At 36.6% G+C, this 20916-nt stretch overlaps 1 protein-coding gene across 10 annotated transcripts in view; it reads left to right on the forward strand.

The window, feature by feature from the left end:
• The window catches only part of R3HDM1 (R3H domain containing 1), an 87241-nt gene that overhangs the window by 43856 nt on the left and 22469 nt on the right, over window positions 1-20916 (forward strand). For 4 of the 10 annotated variants that reach the window (XR_010085195.1, XM_063429360.1, XM_063429364.1 and 1 more), the window contains exons 4-16: window positions 3585-3626; window positions 4255-4344; window positions 7719-7833; window positions 8170-8248; window positions 13502-13561; window positions 13778-13918; window positions 14107-14215; window positions 14303-14398; window positions 16130-16167; window positions 16261-16314; window positions 16405-16631; window positions 18920-19174; window positions 20496-20632. Coding sequence is in view for 9 of the 10 variants with exons in the window: in XM_063429360.1 (XP_063285430.1) it covers window positions 3585-3626; window positions 4255-4344; window positions 7719-7833; window positions 8170-8248; window positions 13502-13561; window positions 13778-13918; window positions 14107-14215; window positions 14303-14398; window positions 16130-16167; window positions 16261-16314; window positions 16405-16631; window positions 18920-19174; window positions 20496-20632 (1443 nt within the window). In the remaining variant the exon portion in view is untranslated. The remainder of the gene's footprint in view (window positions 1-3584; window positions 3627-4254; window positions 4345-7718; window positions 7834-8169; window positions 8249-13501; window positions 13562-13777; window positions 13919-14106; window positions 14216-14302; window positions 14399-16129; window positions 16168-16260; window positions 16315-16404; window positions 16632-18919; window positions 19175-20495; window positions 20633-20916) is intronic. The other 6 variants (XM_063429363.1, XM_063429365.1, XM_063429368.1 and 3 more) reach the window with 5 other exon arrangements.

Here is a 20916-nt window from a genome sequence, read left to right on the forward strand (position 1 = left end):
TCAAACTTTGCAAGGTGTATAGAAACCATATACCATCCCTGTATTAACTTGAAGTATTGTTCATGTAGAGTGATACAATGCATGGCGGTTCTCGTGATTCGTTAGGCATTGTTCCAAATCTCAGAAGAAACCGTAAAAGCACAATCTCTCTCCCAACTGGAAACCGCTTTAGATTTATTTAAGATAGTTCTCTTATTTAGGATTTTAGCACATATGGTAATTGTTTTAGAGTTAAGTTGTGTAGTATGAATGTCTATTAATTCTGGATGACTTGTTAGATCTGAAGTTAGAAAATGTTTAATCCTAATATATTTAAATATTTCTCGTGATGGAAGAGCATCCCTTTCCTGCAAGTTGGAAAAAGATCTTTAGGTTACGCTATCATAAAGATCTGAAATTATTTTTACATTTAGTAGTTTTGCTATTGTAGAATATCTAGATCTTCTATATACAGTGAAAGAGACAAAATAGGGCTAGCTCTAGTAATAGGATTTATGGTTTGTCTCTTTTCAATTCTCTTTCTGAATCTAAAAAAACAGGTCATTAAAAAACGATATTATTTGATTCGATATTTTGAGTTGTCTAAAATGTTCATAGTCTAGCCAAAGGAAAAAGTAGGGATCAATCCCTCCACATTTACTCCTTTCTAGATTATACCACCCCAGATTTTATTTCTATTAATGTTTAACATAAATAGATGGGAGAGCATACATATTTCATGCATTTTTTTGTGCATCTGGATAACCCAGTTCTCCTGAGTTTGTTTCTCTTGAGAACATAACCAGGTACTCTTGGTTTTTTAGCATTCCACACATATGACGACAAAATAATTCCCATTTCTTTTATTATTATTATTATTATTATTATTGTTATTAGTATTATTATTAGATGGAACTGGGATCAGAATAGTTTTATACAAATATACAATTTTTGGAACCAAATATGATTTAAGTAGGTTTACTCGTCCGAGACCAGAGATCTCTAAACCCCTCCATTTATCTACGGTCTCCCTAAGATCTATCATCAAATCCATGTAGTTTTTATACATCGTAGACTATGAATCTGAGCAGAGTTTAATCCCTAAATATTGTATTTCTTTGTTAGACCAAACAAACTACCAATTTTTTGATGAAACTCGGGGCTTAAAAGTACTGAGTTCGAAAAAGCAACAAAGAGAAAATGTATTTTAGTGCATAAGTGGAGGCAAAGCTAGGAATACAACAGGGAATATCTATTTTGCCTATTCTGTACTTCTGTTGTGCCTAGTGTGCTTTTCTATTCGAATCTCTATTGGGATGTATTAAATATAACCGTGTGAAAAACCTCTGAATCATCAGGTAATTCAGACCGCTGCTGTGCGCAGCAAAGCCTTGCGTTTATTCCGAGGATTTTGCGACCTTCTTAGCAGCTGTGAGATTTTATACAGCAGATCATCAGATTTGTATTTTTTTTAATTTTTCCATTGTTCTGTAGAAATGTATATCCATCTGCAAATTTGCGACCCAAAACGCGCCCGTGAAATATTAACTCTTCCTACGCACAGTGCTGTGAATCTAGTATATTTCTAGTCAAGTTGCGATTGTTTTTTTTTTTTTTTTTTTTAGAACTATATATTTTACTGGTTTATTACTTCACTACCTGACATCAAGTTTACATCCATGTAGATTTAATGCTTGAAATTATAGCTGCCCCCTCCTAATATATATCATCCAAGAATTTATTTAATTGAATGAGCATTGCAGAGAACTGGAAAGAGCAATGCAATTTACAGGCCAACATAGCCCAGCATTTAAAAAAAATACATTTTTGTTTTTTTTTTTTTTTTTTCCCCCAATTGCAAATTTTTTAAATTCCATATTCAGTTATCCACCAACCTCAGTCAGGCAGTACATTTCCTATTCTTTTTACCCTGTCCTAAACCCGACTCCCCTCAGTTGTGCTTTGAGGAATCCTGTCTTCTAAATTCATTCTCTCAAGAGTCTTCCTCTTATGCTCTCTAGCAGTGTCATTGGCTGCTCTGGCTACAGCTTTGACCCTTTCTTTCCTAATTTATTATTTCTTTGCAGCCCTCAGCACCCATGCCACGTCTTCCAGTATTTGTGTGTAAGACCTAGCTGTTGTTAAAAGTATATTAGAGTTAATGGCATTGGTCAGCTGTAGTAGCACTGGTACAAGTACCTTGGCAAGCACCTGAGAGAGTCCTAGATTGTAAAAAATAAATATACATACATCTCTATCCAAGTTCGGAAGGCACATTCTTGGCTGGTGGTAAACCACATAGGAATGTGCACATTTCTGAAAGTCTGCTCATCTCTACCTTTGTTTAATGCATGGCCATTGCCTTATGGGTGCTGTCTGAAGTCCCTGAATGGATCACTCTTATAGAGCCGTGGCATTTTTGGTTTACAAGATTGTCCTAACCACCTAAGGATCCCCCCCCCCCCCCCCAATAACTTTAGAGTGCAAACTTGGGGGGTTTACATAGTAATGGGATACTACTGATACTCTCTCTTCCAGTAGATGCATGTTGGTGCAATAGGTAGGTTAGGTCACATTTAAGTATGCTGAATTTTTAATCTACGTAAATCTTCTATAGTATTTTATTTATTTTTTTGAGAAAAACTATAATTAGTTTCCACCTTTTGTCCCTCTTGCCCACCCTGCCCTGCTTTTATTTTTATAATTTTGCCTTAAAATTAGGCTGTTTCTGTGCCCGTAAACCACCTCTTACGGGGTAAGCTTCCTCGTGCTGTAAAGCATTGAGTGGGAGCTTGATTATACTTCCTGATTTGGTGTGAACTTTTTACAGATGCTGCAAAGTATGGAGGTTTGCAGTAAATGCAGGAACTAAAGGAATTTTATTAATTTTAAAATGTTGTTGTTTTTTTTTATTATTATTATTTTGAATGGATTGTGCATTCTATATTATGCTTTAAAATTTGTTTAGAGTTTCTGTAATGCTCTACAAGGGCATTTATTTCTTCCAATCCTAATATTACCACCAAAACTAGTTTATCTCCCAGAACCTACTCACAGTGCTGTTAGTACAACTTCATCTCATGTAGGAGGTAACATTAACATAAGCTGTAACTAGCCAAGTAGATTAAACATTTTAGTAGAGAATATTTTTTTTTCCCCTAGGAATTGAAAATGTTCAACTGTCCTGTACAACTCCATTTTTACATGTAATTTATTTTTTATATTAACATTGTCATATTGTGATTTTCTTTCTATAAAACAATATTGCTTTTCCACAACTGCATGCCTCGTGCACGCCTTTATTGCACTACTATTATATTAAAGTATATTAAAGTATTATAGTAAATTGTAATAAGCTAGAATTGTTTTGTTATGGGAAAGATTAAAACACCACTTTTACTGGGGCCTGCTTAGTTGTGTTGCTATATTTTTTAAGTAATAGAATATGCATTTTCATTTATTTGTATTGGCACAGCTTTGTGTCAAGACATAGCATTTTCCCCAATCACGATTCCCCCCACCTCCCCCCGACCTTTTTTTTCCTTCTAAATGGCATGTATAGTTCTATTATTTTAATGAGAACTTTTGTTGTGCCTACTCTCTAGCGGCAAGTGCAGCCTTTGGGGCAAACAGGAAAAAGGTCTAAGGTACAGTAATAGACTTGTTTGCTGGCATGCTTCGACAGATCATTTGTGCTCGAGGACTTTTGGTTTTAATGTGCCGTTCTAGCCTTAAATGCACAATTTGCTGCATCATTTTGTTGCTTTTGTTGATTTGACTTTTTATATTTAAATAGTGTGGCTTGTGTGTTTTGTTTTGTTTGTTGTTGTTTTTGTTTTGTTTTTGGATGGTTGATTCTTCATTTGGTGTTTGTGCTAGCCTTTTGTTTAAATTTATGTGCTTTTGTAGCTGGAATAAAAAGATTTACATTTTAGAGATGCACTGAATTCAGTCTGACTTAGTTTGGACTTTAATCCAAATAAAGCTTAAATGCTTTAAAAACAAAAACAAAAAAAACACTTCTCTAACAATGTTTGTGTTTAAAAAAAACAAACAAAGTTTGACGTAGAATAAAACAAATATGTTGCCATACTTTCAGTGAAATATCTATCTAATTCAGCATGTTTTTAGGATTAGATTGTGTTCAGGAATAGCCAGGACGCTCTGTTTTTGGTGCATCCCTGATTTTAATGAGTTATTTTAATGCTTTTGCCTTTTCCTGTGTAGCTGTGCTAAATTTTGACACCTAGTTCTATTATAAATCACTTTCTTTAGTCAAGTTCAAAGTTAAAGCTAGTTCGGAGCCTGGCTATATGTGAAGAGTCTCCTCCTCCTTCTACAGCTGATATCCCCCTGGATGCACAGGTAATAGATGCATTGGTTATTCAGTGGGTTACACAGCCTAACTTTACTAAGTTTTCTTATTTTTTTTATTTTTTTTTGTGGTTTCATTTGACATGCTCATCTTTGCGAACTGTGTGACTTTCCTATAATATTGTTCTGTGAGCCGCTACCTCTGATCTCATAGGCTTTTTTTTTTTTGTCATTTTATTTTTTGGTCCTGTTGTGTGTGTGTGTGTGTTTGTGTGTGTGTGTATATGCAATACAGTCCCCTTTGTGTAATTTACAGGATAGAAGCCATATGTTATTCTAAGGTAAATGCCAGCAGATATATAGAATGAATCTTGCACTTTGGTTTACATTTCACGATGCCAAGTGCTGCATTCTGCATTATGGAACGCCATTTACCACATGTTCAGAACGAAGGGACACGCATGCACCCACTGCAGCTGTCCTGCATGCAAGTTATTCCTATGACAGTGATACCTAATGGCGCTCTAGATATTTGGGAAACCTTGGTACTTATCAAGCCCGAGGCTAGCGAAGCATCATGGAAAATGTAACTTAAAGCTAGTCTTCACTGCTCCTAGTTGCATATAATTAGCTATAAGCTATTTTTAATGATGTTTACTTGCTAGCATTTTGTCTAGCACAGTGTATGGTAGATAGAACCACGGTGTCCTATTTGTATGACGGGGGCATGTGTGTGTGTTTGTGCATCCCAAATCTGTCTGAGCGATGATGTTACTTATAATACAGATGAAGTGTGTTGAAAGATTGTATGAAACCCATTTTCCTGTCTGTTCAAGTGTTACATTTTTAGTAGTCGTGGTTTCTTCTGGGAGTTATAAAGTAGGGGATGGCTTGGTGTTGGCTGTCCCAGTTATATGTGTACCATCACCATTAGGATTTTAATCTGATAGTGTTTTAATGCCAGATGTCTTTACATTCAACATGCTCTCTAGTTTTGCTACCAGTGCATTCCAGGTTTGAAAGGAACCTTACAGAATCCTGGCAAGGTTCCCTTTCAATTAAAGAGCCATAAATCTGGAATCTTTTACCTACTTACTTATCCATTTATGGACTTCCAAACCTGTTGTATAGATCAGTATTAAATACGTTTTTTTTTTGTTTTTTTAATATACATTTTTTTTGTTGTTATTTCTTTCTTCAAATCTTTATTTTAATGAAGAGTTTTTCACAATACATGTTGAAAAAAGAACAGAAATATGAAACAAGGTATATTATACTTGTGAATGTGTCTTGGACAGTGCTGACCCAAACAGTGTACAAAAAAACCCAAACATTGAATCCTTGTAGCAACACACTACATGCATCAGGTGTACGGGGACAAAAAATAGCCAGTCTAAAATCTTGGGAACATTTGTGAAAATACCTTTTAAAGTGCAGTTTGTTTAATAACGTAGTGATTTACTGTTTTCCGCTTAGATGTCCACATTAAATATATATGTGGCGTATCCTGCTTTGGTTAATATTATTCTGGACTCAAACCATCACTGATATTTTACTTGATATATTTGTGTTCAGCTGTATGGTTCTGTTTTTCACAGTTCTGTTTTCCATTTTTATTCCATCAAGTGAGCAGTACTTATCCTGCAGAATGATTTTCATTCTTCTCCTTCCTAGGAGAAGAATATGGGTCAGGTTCCGAAAAAGTGGGTGTTCTTTAAAGGTCTCTGCTCATTGGTTGCGTCGGGCCTGCCAATCATGAGTATTAAATTGTTAAAGGCTCACTATAGGCACCAGACCACTTCCTCTCATTGAAATCGTCTGAGTGTAGTACCCCTGACCTATTAAGCCTGCAATGTAAAACACTAATTTTAGAGAAACTCAAGTGTTTACATTGCAGGGTTATGACTGCCTCTAGTGGCTGTGTACCAGACAGCCACTAGAGGAGCTTCCAGGTGTTTTCACAGAGTTTAGCTTAGAGAGACAATGCTGGACGTCCTTCAACTTTGAGTACGTCCAGTGTCTTGAATATCCCTATAGGAAAGCATTGTTTCAATGATTTCCTATGGGGGAGGCCTAATGCCCATGCAGATTTTGCTAACTTCCTGTATATTTACATGTTGTGATGTAGATATGTGTGTTAAAATGTATGTGTGTTGGAATCCCTTTTGTTTTAGTCTTGGATCATCCATGTTGATGTCATATCATTAAGCCGCATTGTTTTATTATATAGAATTTTGAGTTGAGATGTTCTTGGCCTTTGCTACATTTTAGATGCCCCTTACAAACAAGCCCTTAAATAAATGCTATGTACAAAAGGAAGATTTTTTTTTTTAAACCTATATTCTCTGTTTGCGTTGTTTAATACTTCCAAGTCATTGCATGCTGATTTTATGTGAAAACATTATCTGGAAGATAACACTTCCCATGAAACCGTAAATCTGAAACATTTTCAGGTGCAGCGTGTTTGGCATTAAATAGAAAGGGCCTTGTTCATATTAAATAAAATATATTATTTTGTTTCTGCTTGTGCCACATTATCAAATTATCTTCTTTGTTCTTTGTTCTTCTCATGCTGGTCTGCAAGGCCAATGACAACCTGGCTCATTTGCTGGAAAGAGACCCTTTTTAATTCAAGCAGTTGGGTTCAGATTCTAGATATGTGTCATTATTTGTGAAGGTCACTTGATTCTTCTGTTGCCCCTGTATGCCATTTCCCCAAATTGGCTTCACAGCAGGGCCCTGATTTAATTAGAAAGCACGGCGCTGTCCTCATTGGTGAAATATTTTAGTTTGCACTGCGATGTAGATTCAGAAATTCATGTTCTATTCTACGCGGTGCATCTACAGCCCTCTGTCTCAAGAGACTAGCTTTGAAATAATGAACAGGCTTTTTTGGTTGTGTTTTTTGTTTTTGTTTTTTAACCCCTTAAGGACCAAACTTCTGGAATAAAATGGAATCATGACATGTCACACATGTCATGTGTCCTTAAGGGGTTAAAGACAGGGTAACTTAGTTTTGCATTCTTCTTTAACTAGCTGGCCACCATATGTAATCTAAATAGGGCTAGTGATGGCTAACATCACCATACACTTCCTACAATGCACAGAATACACAAGCCAGTATCTCGCCAACATCTGCAGTGTCGAGGTGAGAAATCGTTGAATTAGACCAAAGAGTTTGGATGTTTTTATCACCGATGCTTCTTGTCTCTTAGTTTTCGACACTGCTAGGGTAAGTAAAGCAATCTCTGGGATGGAATGTCCTTACATTTTAAGCTCTAATTGGAAGAGAGTGCCATGTTGTTCTGCCGTGTACGACTGAATGGGGTTAAACGGCACTCTTTTCTTGTTAATATAGTGCTTTGCAGATTCATTGTATGACATATGCTCTTTGAATGTTCTGAGATTTTATTTCAAATCCATAGGAAACCATTCAAGTCCAGCTCACGCCCTCATTTGGGAAAGAGGAGAAACCTTTGAAAGATGAAACCGAAAAAGAAAAGGGGAGTGAGAAGTCCTCTCGAAAAATGCTGTCCAGAGGTATATGTGTTTTTTTGTTTATTTTCTTGGATTGTTGCAAGGTATGACCTAAGCCACTTGCCGCAAGACATTGTATTGTAACAAATGTCTGTTATACTGTCCTTTAGCCTCTTCAAGGCCCTAACATTCCAATCGCATTTTGTTTTTATTGCCTTCCTTTGTTACTTGACCAGAATTCTAGCTGTACTGACCCTTCCAATAACACTCCAACAACACTAAATTTCCTCGGAGACCATAGTCTCTCCGCAGTACTGTCGCTTATCTGTGCTAATGTCCTTGTGAGTTTTGTATTTTTTGGTTTGTGTTTTAATATCCTAGATGTTGTTCTCTTTCTAGATTCCAGTCAGGAATATACAGATTCGACAGGAATTGATCTACATGAATTTTTAGTCAACACCCTAAAAAGTAATCCTAGGTAGGATATACAGATTTTTTTAGTTTTTTTTTTATGTCGAATAAGTGTGTGTGTGTGATGTCGAATGAGCGTGTGTGTGTGTGAGTGGTGTGATGTCGAATGAGCGCATACCTAACTGTGAATCGTGTGTTATGGGAAAATAATGCCATCAGATTTCCGAAGACATTGTAATAAAGCATGAGACCAAATGTTTGCATGGATTATAAAGGTCTCCAGAACAAATACGCATTTCAACATTCGGTATATTTGATGTTATATGCTATTTTTAGATTGGTATCAGTGTTCATGTAGTGCAAGAGTTAATGTTTAGAGATAATGTAGGTATGAATGTTTAGTGTAGTGTAAGGATTAATGTGTGGTGTGTAAAGGGTGCAGATGAGGCCTTTACTGAGATTAATGGGAGTTAAAGTCCTGGGTAGCTTTTTAAGCCGTGATTATTGAAATGGCTGCAGGTGCTGCTCTGGATTTTAATTCCCACTATTAGAAGGCATACCGGTAGGACCGGTATGTAAATTGTTTAACATTCTGCATCAGCTTTCGGAGAGTTTGTATTGTCAAACAATGTTAGTTACTTCTTCAGACTCTGAGAGTCATTTTAATGGGTAACTGGCATGTCTGGATGGATATGATAACTGGCATGTCTGGATGGGATTTTACACGGTTTGTTTTATTACTGTAATGCTGTTCTTATTGTTTGTTTACTTTTTCAAGCGGACGTACTATAATCACTTATCCCTGTCCATTCCAGAGTAGTGGGCGGGATGATAGGTTTCTCACTTACTATACTTGAATACATGGTCACCTTGGGAAGTTAAAGGCAAAATGTGTTTGCTCTGCAAAGGATATGCATTAGCGTATATTTGCTGCTAACCTAAAGTGATACCATTCCTCTGGATAATTAGCCACTTTATGTTACTATTAGGTGAACCATGAAACTTTAGCTAATGTGATCCCAGCAGCATCTGAGTGAAATAATGTAGGGAAATAAGTCAGATAAGGTCCACTCTCTCTGATGGTCTTATTAACAGTAATGTTCTGCTGATGTCCCTCTTAGACTTTGTTCTGCAAAGCAGCTTGTTTGATTTCATTATGAAAAAGTGTAAAGTTACTGCATTAGCTCAGTTTCCCCTGCTTAGAGGAATAGAGCTGCGTGCTGTCACGTTCAATTTTATTTTCTTTTTGTTGCCAAGCAATTTGCAGTAATTTCCCCAATCATTCTTAATATTGAACTTGGAATGTTCACTTTATAGAGACATCGAACCTAATAGACGTTTACACCGATGGCCGGATGTGTGTGTGTGTGTATGTGTGTATATATATATATATATATATGAGAAATGGCTAGATATAATGCTATTTTAAACTCCACTCACACAAGTTAAATTACCTCATCATGTTCCTTATAAATTCCTTCTCCACCTGTTTGTCTCAATCCGATAGTTTGTTCAGTTTTACTTTATTTTTTTAAAATTCTGTTGGTGATTTGACACACAACTGGGTAAAATATTTATTATCCTGATATAATACTTCCGTGTAAATTTTTTTTTTTTTTTAAAGATAGATGTAAAAAGGCATATTTAAAAAAAAAAAAAAAAAAAAGTTTAGATAACTACCAATTCAAAAACCAAATCAAATTAAGGAAATCAGGTGACATTACCGCTTTAATAGAAACCCAGTAATACTTTTATTCTGCCCTTTACATATACATTTAAAAGAGCATGTTTTTCAACAAATATATATGTGTGCAGATCAGAAGGTACGTGTGTAAATAGAAACAATCACTAGATAACCAAGAGTCTATCCCGCCATCCGAATCAAAGTATGCAGATACAAAAACTATTGGGAATCGTTAAGTGATCAACACAAAATGTGAGAGGCTTGTTCAGAGTTGGTGCCACCGGAGAAAGGTTCTGGCCTTTTCCTCCAATCTTCATAAACATGTATATTATTCTTAAAATTCACCAGTGGTATCGTGACAAATATGACGACCGTTAACATTGTCCGTGATAATGCAGTATAGGATTAATATCCTTAAAGGAACACTATAGGGTCAGGAATACAATTTTTTTTTTCTTTACTGACCCTGTAGTGTTAAAAACACTATTCTGGTGGTTGGCCCACCTATGTCAGCCCCAGATCCGCCTCTGTGGCTGACATCATCAGAATTTCTTATAGGAAAGCATTGGATTGGCTGAGATCAGTTCTGATAATCTCAACCAAAGAGGTGGATCACACGCTGCCCTGGCTATCGTTTCGTTTGTAGTTTGTTACTGGGCAGTCTGACATTGTATCCACGCTTTGATTTGGATGACGTTGCTTTCATACTTGGCCTGATAATGAATCTACAATGTGCCAAATGCTTTTTATTTTGCTATAGATAAACAGCACTACTCTGACACACTAGTAACCCGTACTCAACTACGGCTAGGATTCTGTCAATGACCAAGCCTAGAATGTGGAGTTTAAAAGAACTCTCAAACATCAGGAGAAATTGTTACTCAGTGAAAAGAGAGGCAGACTTTAAACTGTACCCAGTGACACACAACCGCTACTAGGTAACCAGTAGGGTTGGTAAGTGTAAATCTAGAAGGAAAGCTCCAATAAATCTAATTTTGTCATGGGTCACAGCACCCTTTGTCATTACAGTGACCTTTTCGTGTTAAACTATAAATACAGAGCATCTGGTTGGAAAGCACGTAGTGCGTGCCTGCTTCGCTATGGGTTTGCCATAATGCCACTCGACATATACGTGATTTTAAACTTTTGCAGCCAGCAATATTTTAAATTCTGTATGAGTGTTTATTGGCTTGAGTTTAAAAAAATAGTGTATACAATTATTGCAAGGTTTAAAATTAAATATTGATGTAGTTTGTAGCCATAATGTTTAAATTACAAAGAAAAAAACATCTTCTCTAGACTACGTTTCTTCTTTTATAGCTGTTATATAACTGTATCTCTTCTTTAGAGTGATATTTTCACCAAGCTCTAGAACGTTGTGACTATTTATTAGGGTCATGGGTAGACAGTCACCAGTCATTTTGGTACCAAGAGTAAATACCATACTCCTTCCCCACCCATGTTTGGTTTAAATATTATTTCCCCAGATTATTATTTTTCAATCCTTTCTTCTTATTCGTGCACGGGGTTGTTATTTTATTTTTGTCTTCTTCTACGTCTTTTTCTAATTTGCCAGATTTCCAACCCTCCATTCCCCCCCCCCCCCCCCTCTTTTATTTTTTACAAACTCTCTCGCTGACACTTTAAGAGGTGGTTTTGCTTTAATAAATCTTTCTCAACCTCTCTGTTTGACATGCCCTCACGAACATTATTATTATCATTATTTTTTTGTAAAAATTTTTTTATATAGTGCCAATTTATAATGCAGAGCGTTACAATGTTATAAAGGGGTAAATGTAACAATAAATGAGACCATTACAAAATGTTACAGGAACAATAGGTAGTTGAGGATCCTGCTCAGAGGAGCTTACAATCTAGAGGAGTGGAGTATAAAGACACAACAGGAAGGGCATACAGGGGGCAGCAAACCAGGTGGAAAAGTAGCAGAACAGGAGGTGAGAGTGGCGTGATATCCTACTATGGCCCCATACTGTGGTAGTGGCCATATTGCTCAGTTGACAGTCTGGATAATTCCTTCACAAAAATAATTCTGGTTCCAATTGCTGTTTTGAATGGAAGGAATAAAGGATATTTATCTCTGTAAATGTAAAACTCTCAGGTTCTTAAGATATTAGCAACTACTTATGTGATTATAACTTATAAGCACAATGTTTATCTGCAGTTATTTTATTAACCACCATAATCTTTTAAGTGTCATTGTTTTCCAGTTAATACCTCTGGAGTTTTCTCTCTTTCCTTATAGCTGTATAATCAATAACTCCCTAATGTAATTTTAATTTTCCACTTAAACATTTTTTTAATAATCAGGCAGTTAATAAAATATACAGAAGTGTAGGTAAAATGTTTTTTTATCTTTTAGGGAAAAAAATACACAGGATGAGGAACTGATGGAGAGAAATAAATATCTTAAAATTAATGTTTTCATGATAATTATTGCATTAGTACTGCATTAGGTCTTTTATTTATAATTTTTCTTTCCTCTGAGTAAGTTTACACCAAACCGGATTAAGGGCTCAATCAAAGGGATTCTCCAAGTATCCACCGATATATATAGAGATATAATATATTTGTTGTATCTTGAAAAAGGGCTAAACAGCATATTGACGGAAATTGATAAATTTGTCCAGAAGACAAAAAAGATTAATAGTAAAGGTTTCAGTCGTTAAGCTAATTGTTCATTTGTGATGGGTGTTTTCAGTTTTATTTCATAGATTGAATGATGAAGTTGTAATACTAGATAATTTCACCTAAAATGACAAAGCTACATTTGTATTCTAAATATCTGTCTAAGGTATAATTATAGTTTTTATTTTGCTATTTTTTTTAAAAAAAATTTACTCTCCCGAACCCCTCCCCAATTCCATGCCACTAGCAACACGCATTTATAAAAATTAGTTCTTGGAACATGTTGAAATCGTACAGGACATAACGTGTTCTTAGTGTAGAAGAAAGATAGGAAAATAGGTTAAAACCATTTTAAAAAAATTCAGTACATTTTAGTTTGTGAAGGAAATTAAATAAATAAAACAAATTGGGTGTTGCATAAAACTGAAAATCTAAAAAAGAAAAATTTCCAGAAAGTTTTCCCCAAAGTGTAATTTATACTGGGTGTGAGCCACTAAATTGCAAATTTATACTTTTCATACATCTTACTACATTTTGGACACATACAGTCACACATGCATATACAGACAGGAATACGTGCAAGCATAACACAAGTTGGGGCTCGTGGACTTTCCCGGTTGTAAAGGACGCTTTGGGACACTATTTGGGGGTATCCAGTAAAGCTGATTAGGCACGTGCAGAATACTCTAGCTGCATGACAGGTGCGTACTGTGGCCCAAATTTAACAAGGGGTAAGGAGTTAGAGATTAGCAAAGCTGTAACTTCCAACTAAAGTGTACTTCCCAAACACCAGCATTGTAGATTAATCATCAAGTGAATTGTAGTTCCTAAACTTTTGCAGTCAATCTGGGAAAGTTTAGTCCCCAAGCCAGAAATGTAAATAAATATTTTGTAAGGTACCACAGTCGTCTCCACCCCCCGTCTCCATCCAAATTATATAGGTTTCATTAATCTGGTCCTTAATTTGTAAACGCTATTTTATTTTTGCAGAGACCGAATGATGCTGCTGAAGTTGGAACAGGATTTATTAGACTTCATTGCCACCAACGAGTAAGCTTTATTCCAATTACTCCATGCTTTTACAAATATTTGAGCTTGGTTTGCAATTTGCAAAAAAGTGTCTTTTCTTTTTTTTTTTTTAAAAAAGCACAGTCTCTCTCTCTCTCTCTCTCTCTCTCTCTCTCTCTCTCTCTCTCTCTCTCTCTCTCTCTCTCTCTCATTTGTTTGCAATGATATTTATTCTTTTCTTTTTTACCCCCCATAAAGAATGCAACGTAAAAAATTTCCTCCAATGACGTCCTACCATAGAATGCTTTTACACAGGGTCGCTGCATATTTTGGATTAGATCACAATGTGGACCAGAGTGGAAAATCCGTTATTGTAAACAAAACAAGTAATACGCGAATGTGAGTTCAATAATTCAGTTCTGTATTTACTACTCTAAAAACAAACTTGGTTTTATACCTGGTTCAGTATTAGCATTTTTAATTTTTATTTGCTTGTTCATGTTTTGTGTACATCACAAAAAATGCTCTCGGAGCAAAAGAAATGAATATATATCTTTCTCTAATTTCTTTTTCTTTTGTTATCTTAGCCCGGATGAGAAGTTTGAAGAACATATAAAGGATGAGAAGAATGTAGACTTTCAGAAGCGTTACATTCTGAAAAGAGATAATTCGAGTTTAGACAAAGATGATAACCAGGTCAGTGTATTGTATTTGTATTTCTTCGTTCTCCCTTGACCTGGAGTGGTTGGTGCAGGTATAGTAATAAATGATCTTCCTACGCAGATGAGGATGAGATTAAAGGATGACAGGAGGAGCAAATCCATTGAAGAAAGAGAAGAGGAATACCAGAGAGCCAGAGAACGAATATTTGCGCAGGAGGTAAGTATTTAAACACAGTCTGAGATGTGCGTACTGTTGGAAACAATTTCCTACTTTAACTGGTTCAGTGTCTACCCATCCCACCAATTTACATTACACCAAGAAAAGTATATACCTTTCTCCAGCACTGGGCTCCCTCGGCGCTGGGGACTCTCCTACCTCTTCTGATGCCATCGGCTGAATGCGCATGCGCGGCAAGTGCCGTGCGTGCATTCAGCCAGTCTCATAGGAAAGCATTTTCAATGCTTTCCTATAGACGCTGGCGTCTTCTCACTGAAAATCACAGTGGGAAGCGCCTCTAGCGGCTGTCAATGAGACAGCCACTAGAGGCTGGATTAACCCATAGCAGGCAGGGTTAATCCTAGCTGGACCTGGCACCCAGACCACTTCTTTAAGCTGTAGTGGTCTGGGTGCCTATAGTGGTCCTTTAAGTACCTGAATCTTGGATCAGGTTCTCAGTTCTTAATTGTCCCCCAAGCGGGATGGACGGATGACCTCAGAGTGAGGTAACGTCCTCCAACAAATGAGTTAAAATGATTTATTATAAAACAAAGGAGTTGTGGCTCTGGCACAACATCAAATCCTAACTTGGAACCTGTATGTCACAAATGCTCTGAGTGAGAGCAAGGCTTGGTGTGCATTATTGTGTCCTTACATTTATGTTCAAATAAAAAAAAAAAAAATATATATATATATATATATATATATATATAGATATAGATACACATTACATATCCTGATACGGTTAAAAATACTTTGCTTCTATGAAAAACAAAAAAAATATTATGAGGACATTTTAGTGGCTTTAGGAGTTTGGTATCAACATGTCTTTTCATTCTTATTTTAAAAGATGGAATATTTCAGCTCAAGCACAGATCTTAGCAACCGCCAAATACTCTTCAATTTTACACTGATAGCACCAAATGCACAGCAGTCATACAGTTACTTTCATGGTAATGTTTGTTGATCGTTCAGAGCTCCACAAAGACATAATCAAAACTATTATGTAGTTGAACGCACCCTGTCATTTTCCCTCATTGTATCATTCACTTTTAGCCACACTCTATTAGAATGTCTAGGTTTTTAGCACAAGGGACAATTTGAAGATTTTTATTTTTCCCCAGAATGAAGTAGTCTTAATAAAAAGCTGGTCGTATTCCATGTACAGTTGTAATTGGGATTAAAACCACTTAAATTTACACAAATGTGCGCGCCCCAGTTGAATAGCTTTCAGTGTTGCATGTTTGTGTTGTGTTCTACTTTGGCAATTAATTAATATTATACTATATTTCCATTAGTTGAAAATGTAAATTTTCAAACCCTATGCACATGTTTTCAAACTGCAGAATATTTCTCAACCCCATTGTCCTAAATCCTCTAAATCTACAGGCAAACCTGTATTTGTAAGTTGTGAAATAAGCAGAATAGAGAAAATAATACATTAAAACAATGTTTTTATTTCTCCTCTTCATGTGCATTTTTTGCCCTGGTTTTGCCTGGTGTTAACTGGATTGTGATGTAATTTGCAAAATCTTTAATACAAATTTAAAAGAACACAAAGCATCTCATGTTTAAAAGGTTAACACAATTTATAGGTAATTTTCAGTGTTTTATTAAATTGTATACATTTTGGAGAAGTGACAGTTTCTCTTTTTAAAGTTTAATCTTTGTTTCTCTGTATATTAAAAAAATATACTATAACACATTAACAGGGTTTCTTTTTTCCATCAGTCCTTGTGTTCTCAGGAGAATTACCTTCCGGACAAAAGGTGGGTAATGTATGCGATCTGCATTTTGTTCTTTGCTGTATTAATTCAAATGTTTCCTGAAATCTGCTAACCTGTTTTGTTTAAAAACGCCAGCAGAATTCAAGATGAAGAAATGAACATGACACAACAAAGGCGTCAGATATTTAGGTAATTTATTACTTTCTAATCTTGCCCTCTTTTTGTCTGCTGCTGTTTTTGTTGAGTCCACACTAACAGTTCCAGTTGCTTAACTGACAGGATCAATAAAGATGCTTCGGGTAGGTCGGCAAATAGCCTCTACAGCAGTACGGAGAATGACTTAAAGTACAACGAACCTCGGCCATGGAGCAGCACTGATTCTGATAGCTCGATCCGAAATCTCAAGCCTGCCGTCACCAAAGCTAGCAGCTTCAGTGGAATTTCTGTTTTGACGAGAGGCGACAGCTCTGGAAGCAACAAAAGTACAGGGAGGCTTTCTAAAACAGGTATCATTTGTATGTGTGCATGAAGTGGTGGCAATGGCTCTCCTTTTTATTTATTTTATGCTTGTTTTGGTACTTGTTTACACATGACACCTTCGTTATTACAGCTCTTGCGCAAACACCTACCGCATGTACTTGTCTGCATTGTATTGAACGTAGCTGTTCTTAAGGACGACTGTTGAGGACAATAGCGGTCTACATGTGTTGCAACCTTTCCAACTAATTTAAAATATTTTCATTCTGCATAATTTTGTATCCACATCAATAGGAGAACGGAATGGAAATAGAATGTTATCTGTAAATATGGGAAGGTGATGTTGCTACAGTAAAAATGCATCTATCGTTTGTATAGGATATCACAAAACTGTCACAACAACCGTCACCCTTGTGAACTGACATTTGTCTTCTTGTTGTGTACATTCCTCCATCTGTTGCATTGACCCACATTGACTAGATCATATGGTTTACATGCTGAATCTTAAAGGGGCGCAGTCATTTGTGGGGGTCTCTGCATTTTTAAAATGTATTTTTTGCCAAGACTCAAAGATAATATGGTGAACATTTCCAGGTCGTGTTAATGTAGGTAGCAGTCTTCAGAAAAGCGGATTTTCTTATCTATACGTTTGGTGGTTTCACCAGCACAATATACAGATTAAATTGTAGGGTTTAGAATTTGTTTATATATTCTTAGTATATTTAAAGGCTTTTTTTATGTGTGTGGCGTGGGAGTTCCAGCAGACAAGAGTAATGGGAGGCAAGAGGATATTGGAAATGGGAGAGACCAAAACAAGATTTCGGGATTTAAGGATTGGTTGGAGTAAGGAAAATGGAAAAGATAATGTGAATAAAATAGAGGTGTACATTTGGGAACGATAGAACAATGCTGGTTGGACAGGAGGAAAAAATGCAAATGCCTACAGTCCCTTATGGCTAATCCTGCTCTGTCTGGGAGTGACATGCTGACTGTGCTTCATCGAAAAGTGGTATTATGGCCTGATGGGCATGCTTGCTTAAAACATAACTCCATTTTTCCTCTGTGTGTAAGCCCATCTTTGGTGCTATCATAAAAAAAAAAAAACCTTCCACTTGCGAGTAAATTACACTTTCCACTTAAAGGGACACTCCATGCACCAAACAACTTCATCTAAATGAAGTTGCTATGGTGCCAGGAGGCCCCTGGAGGCACTCTTACCTCAGGGGGTTAAACCGTTCTTAAATGGTTTAACCCCAAAGCTACCTCCAGTGCCAGTCTCAACACCCCCTCCCACAATTTTCAGATTCAGGAAGTGCGGAGTTCCACTGAGGAGGGCCGCCGCTGATAGGCTGAAAGCGCTCAACTGACTGCTCTCATCCAATCAGCTGAACCCCTGCCAGGGGAGGTAGGAGGGGTGGAGTGGACATAACTGCTGGAGGCAACCTTGGGGTTAAAACCGTTTAGGATGGTTTAACATCCTGAGGTAAGAGTGCCACCAGGGGACTCCTGACACCATAACAACTTAATTTAGATGAAGATGTTTTGGTACTTGGAGTGTCCCTTAAAAGTTATGAACAGGCATCTGGCCTGAATACTCGAGGCATCTCTCATCCCCAGTTTTCCGTGATATGAGTCTTTATTTTCTTTTGAATTTGGATATAATACAGTTTATTTTTTTATTTTTTTTTTTATTTCCATTCTATTTTTCCTTTTTTTTATTATTAAATAATGGATATGGTGTTGGGATCTAGATATGAAAGTGTTGAGATTCTCTGGACACTTGCTTTCTATCTTTGCATGCTTTATGTTAAGTGCCACTCCTCATGTTAAAACCCACTGTGGTTAATGAATAGCTCCCTTACAGAGTGTGCTTCTAACTAAATAGCTGTACGTGCAGATAGGTGTTGGATTTTTTTAAAAAACACTCTTTTATCATTTGAATGACTTTATCGATCAGACCCTAGCAACTTGACAGTTTACTTACAAGTTCTATTATGTTATGCAAAGAAATACGGTAGTTTTTACTGCTTTCCAAATAACTGTGCATAATGGCTTTTAATCGCATGATTTGGCTTTATAAGATAGTGCTTTGTATTGTTTGGACTGCCAGAATAGAGAGCATTAGAAAATGCATGTTGATTTTTTTTTTTTTTGCTTTTTTTCTCCCAACTGCTTAAGCAGTACGCAGCTCCTTGCTTTGCAGATTGTGGCCCGCATGTCTTGCAGCCTGGGGGTTAAAGCATTGCCTTTATAAATGTGCATGTGTTATTGTGTGATCTGTAGGTAAAAATCCATTTTTCGTTGCTCCTCTCCCCAGGTTCCGAGTCTTCTAGTAGTGTAGGGTCGTCCACGGGTTCACTGTCCCAAAATCAGCATCCTCTTCCAGTAACGGCTATAAGCCAGCCTTCTCATTGTACTCCTGCTGTCTACCCAACTGTCAGTACTAGTAATTCTATTTCCTATGATGGTGGAGTGAGCGGGCAGGTGGCACCTACTAGCGCTAGCTTCTTTTTACTACCCCTTGAAGCCACGGGCATTCCACCTGGCAGTATTCTGATCAACCCACAAACAGGTTTGTACCCAAGGGGCGGGTGAGGGAGTGAAAGCAAAATATACTGTAACCTTGATCTTGTGTATATTATGTATTTGTTGTGTGTTTTTTATCTGTTAAATGTTTTTCATTAGCTGCTGTGCAGTTTTAACCTGTTCATTGCCATATGGGTGTTATGTCCTGCAGCAATGGAGTGGTTAATTTCTTATATATTCTTTATTGATGGGGAAAACAATATTTTTATTTTCCTATTGAAATATAATTCCGTGTAATGTTTTGCGGGAATATTTACTGTGTTCTTATTTAAAAGTTCTAATTAGTTTTGAATTTAATGTATATTGTACTTTTTTTTTTTTTTTTTGTGGCTTGTATCTTTTGCTGAACTGTACTGATTACTCTGGTCCAATTAGTGTTGCCAGATCATGATTAGATTCAGGGCTGTTTGAAAAATGCTGGCTCGAGGGCATAGTCATTGAAAATAAAGCCATGACATATGCATTCGTTATAGGGATTCCTGAATACACGAATATGGCTACCTGTTCAAAAGATACAAAGTTATATTTTTAATGAAAATGTTAACAAGATGAGTGCCCGGCAGCTTTTCAAGTTTAAAACCAGAAATGCAGTTTGATAATGATAGCCTGTTTATTAGAGTTCTGCTTAATGAACCCCCTTTATTAGAGTTCTGCTTAATGAACCCCCCCTGTTTTGAATTGAAAGGTGGATCTCTTCACGACTGCTTTGAAGGATAAATTGTAACAGACATTTTCTGAAGGTTTAGGGCTTAGGTTGTGCATGTTCTTACCTTTAGTAAAAATAGTACACATTTTAGTAAAAATGCAATTTGGTATAATTCTCTTTAACTCATTGGGCCTAGTCGGGTTTCACTGTGACCTGTGTCCAACCCTCTGTTATTCCACAGGTCATCTGTAGGCATTCCAAGGACATTCATCTTCTTTAAGCCATTCTGTGTCTGATTTGGTTGCATCCTTCATTTTTTTTAAATTTAATTTATTTAAGTTCTGAAAGGTGCAATTTGTATCCATTTAGTATTGAACCAGGTAGGCTTCATCATAGACTTGGCTAGTTTCTGGTATGTCCTTGAGAGCAGATGTTGTTGTCCTTAATTAACTCCTTATTTCTCATTTCGTCATCCTCACAAGGAGGCTTTGTCAAAACCTGTCTGTTTTAAATTTTACCTAAATATAGAATACAATAGAAGTCTTATAAACAAAAATGATTTGTCTTAATTTCACCCATACCCGTTACATAGATTCAATAGTAACTATAACTTTATATTTTGTTCATGGTATGCCTTTCTCAATATCCTATTATGCGCCAGGTCAGCCTTTTATAAACCCAGACGGCACCCCAGTTGTGTATAATCCTCCAGTAACTCAGCAACCGGCTAGGAACCAAGTGCCTGCAGCTCCTCCCCCAGCGCCTCCACAGCAAACTGCCAACCATATCATGCCCCAGGTAGGTGCTTTCAAACTACTAACCCACCTTGCATGATACTACAAGCTGAATTTTTGGAGATTCTAAAAATCTATAGTAATGGATTGAGGGGATAACACATGGGTTAGTGCTACTCTCTGTTTAGTGGCAGTCTTATTCAATAAAATTTGCTTTATTTCATAATGGCTTAGATGAGGGACACTCCTTGATAACAGAGTAATATGATCATCATCGGTATAAATCAAATGTATTTTATCTCTATATATTAAGTGATAAAGAAACATGTTTGTGCTAGAAAAAAACAA

This window comes from Pelobates fuscus, chromosome 8 (genome assembly GCF_036172605.1).
Source record: "Pelobates fuscus isolate aPelFus1 chromosome 8, aPelFus1.pri, whole genome shotgun sequence".
Classification (NCBI taxonomy): domain Eukaryota; kingdom Metazoa; phylum Chordata; class Amphibia; order Anura; family Pelobatidae; genus Pelobates; species Pelobates fuscus.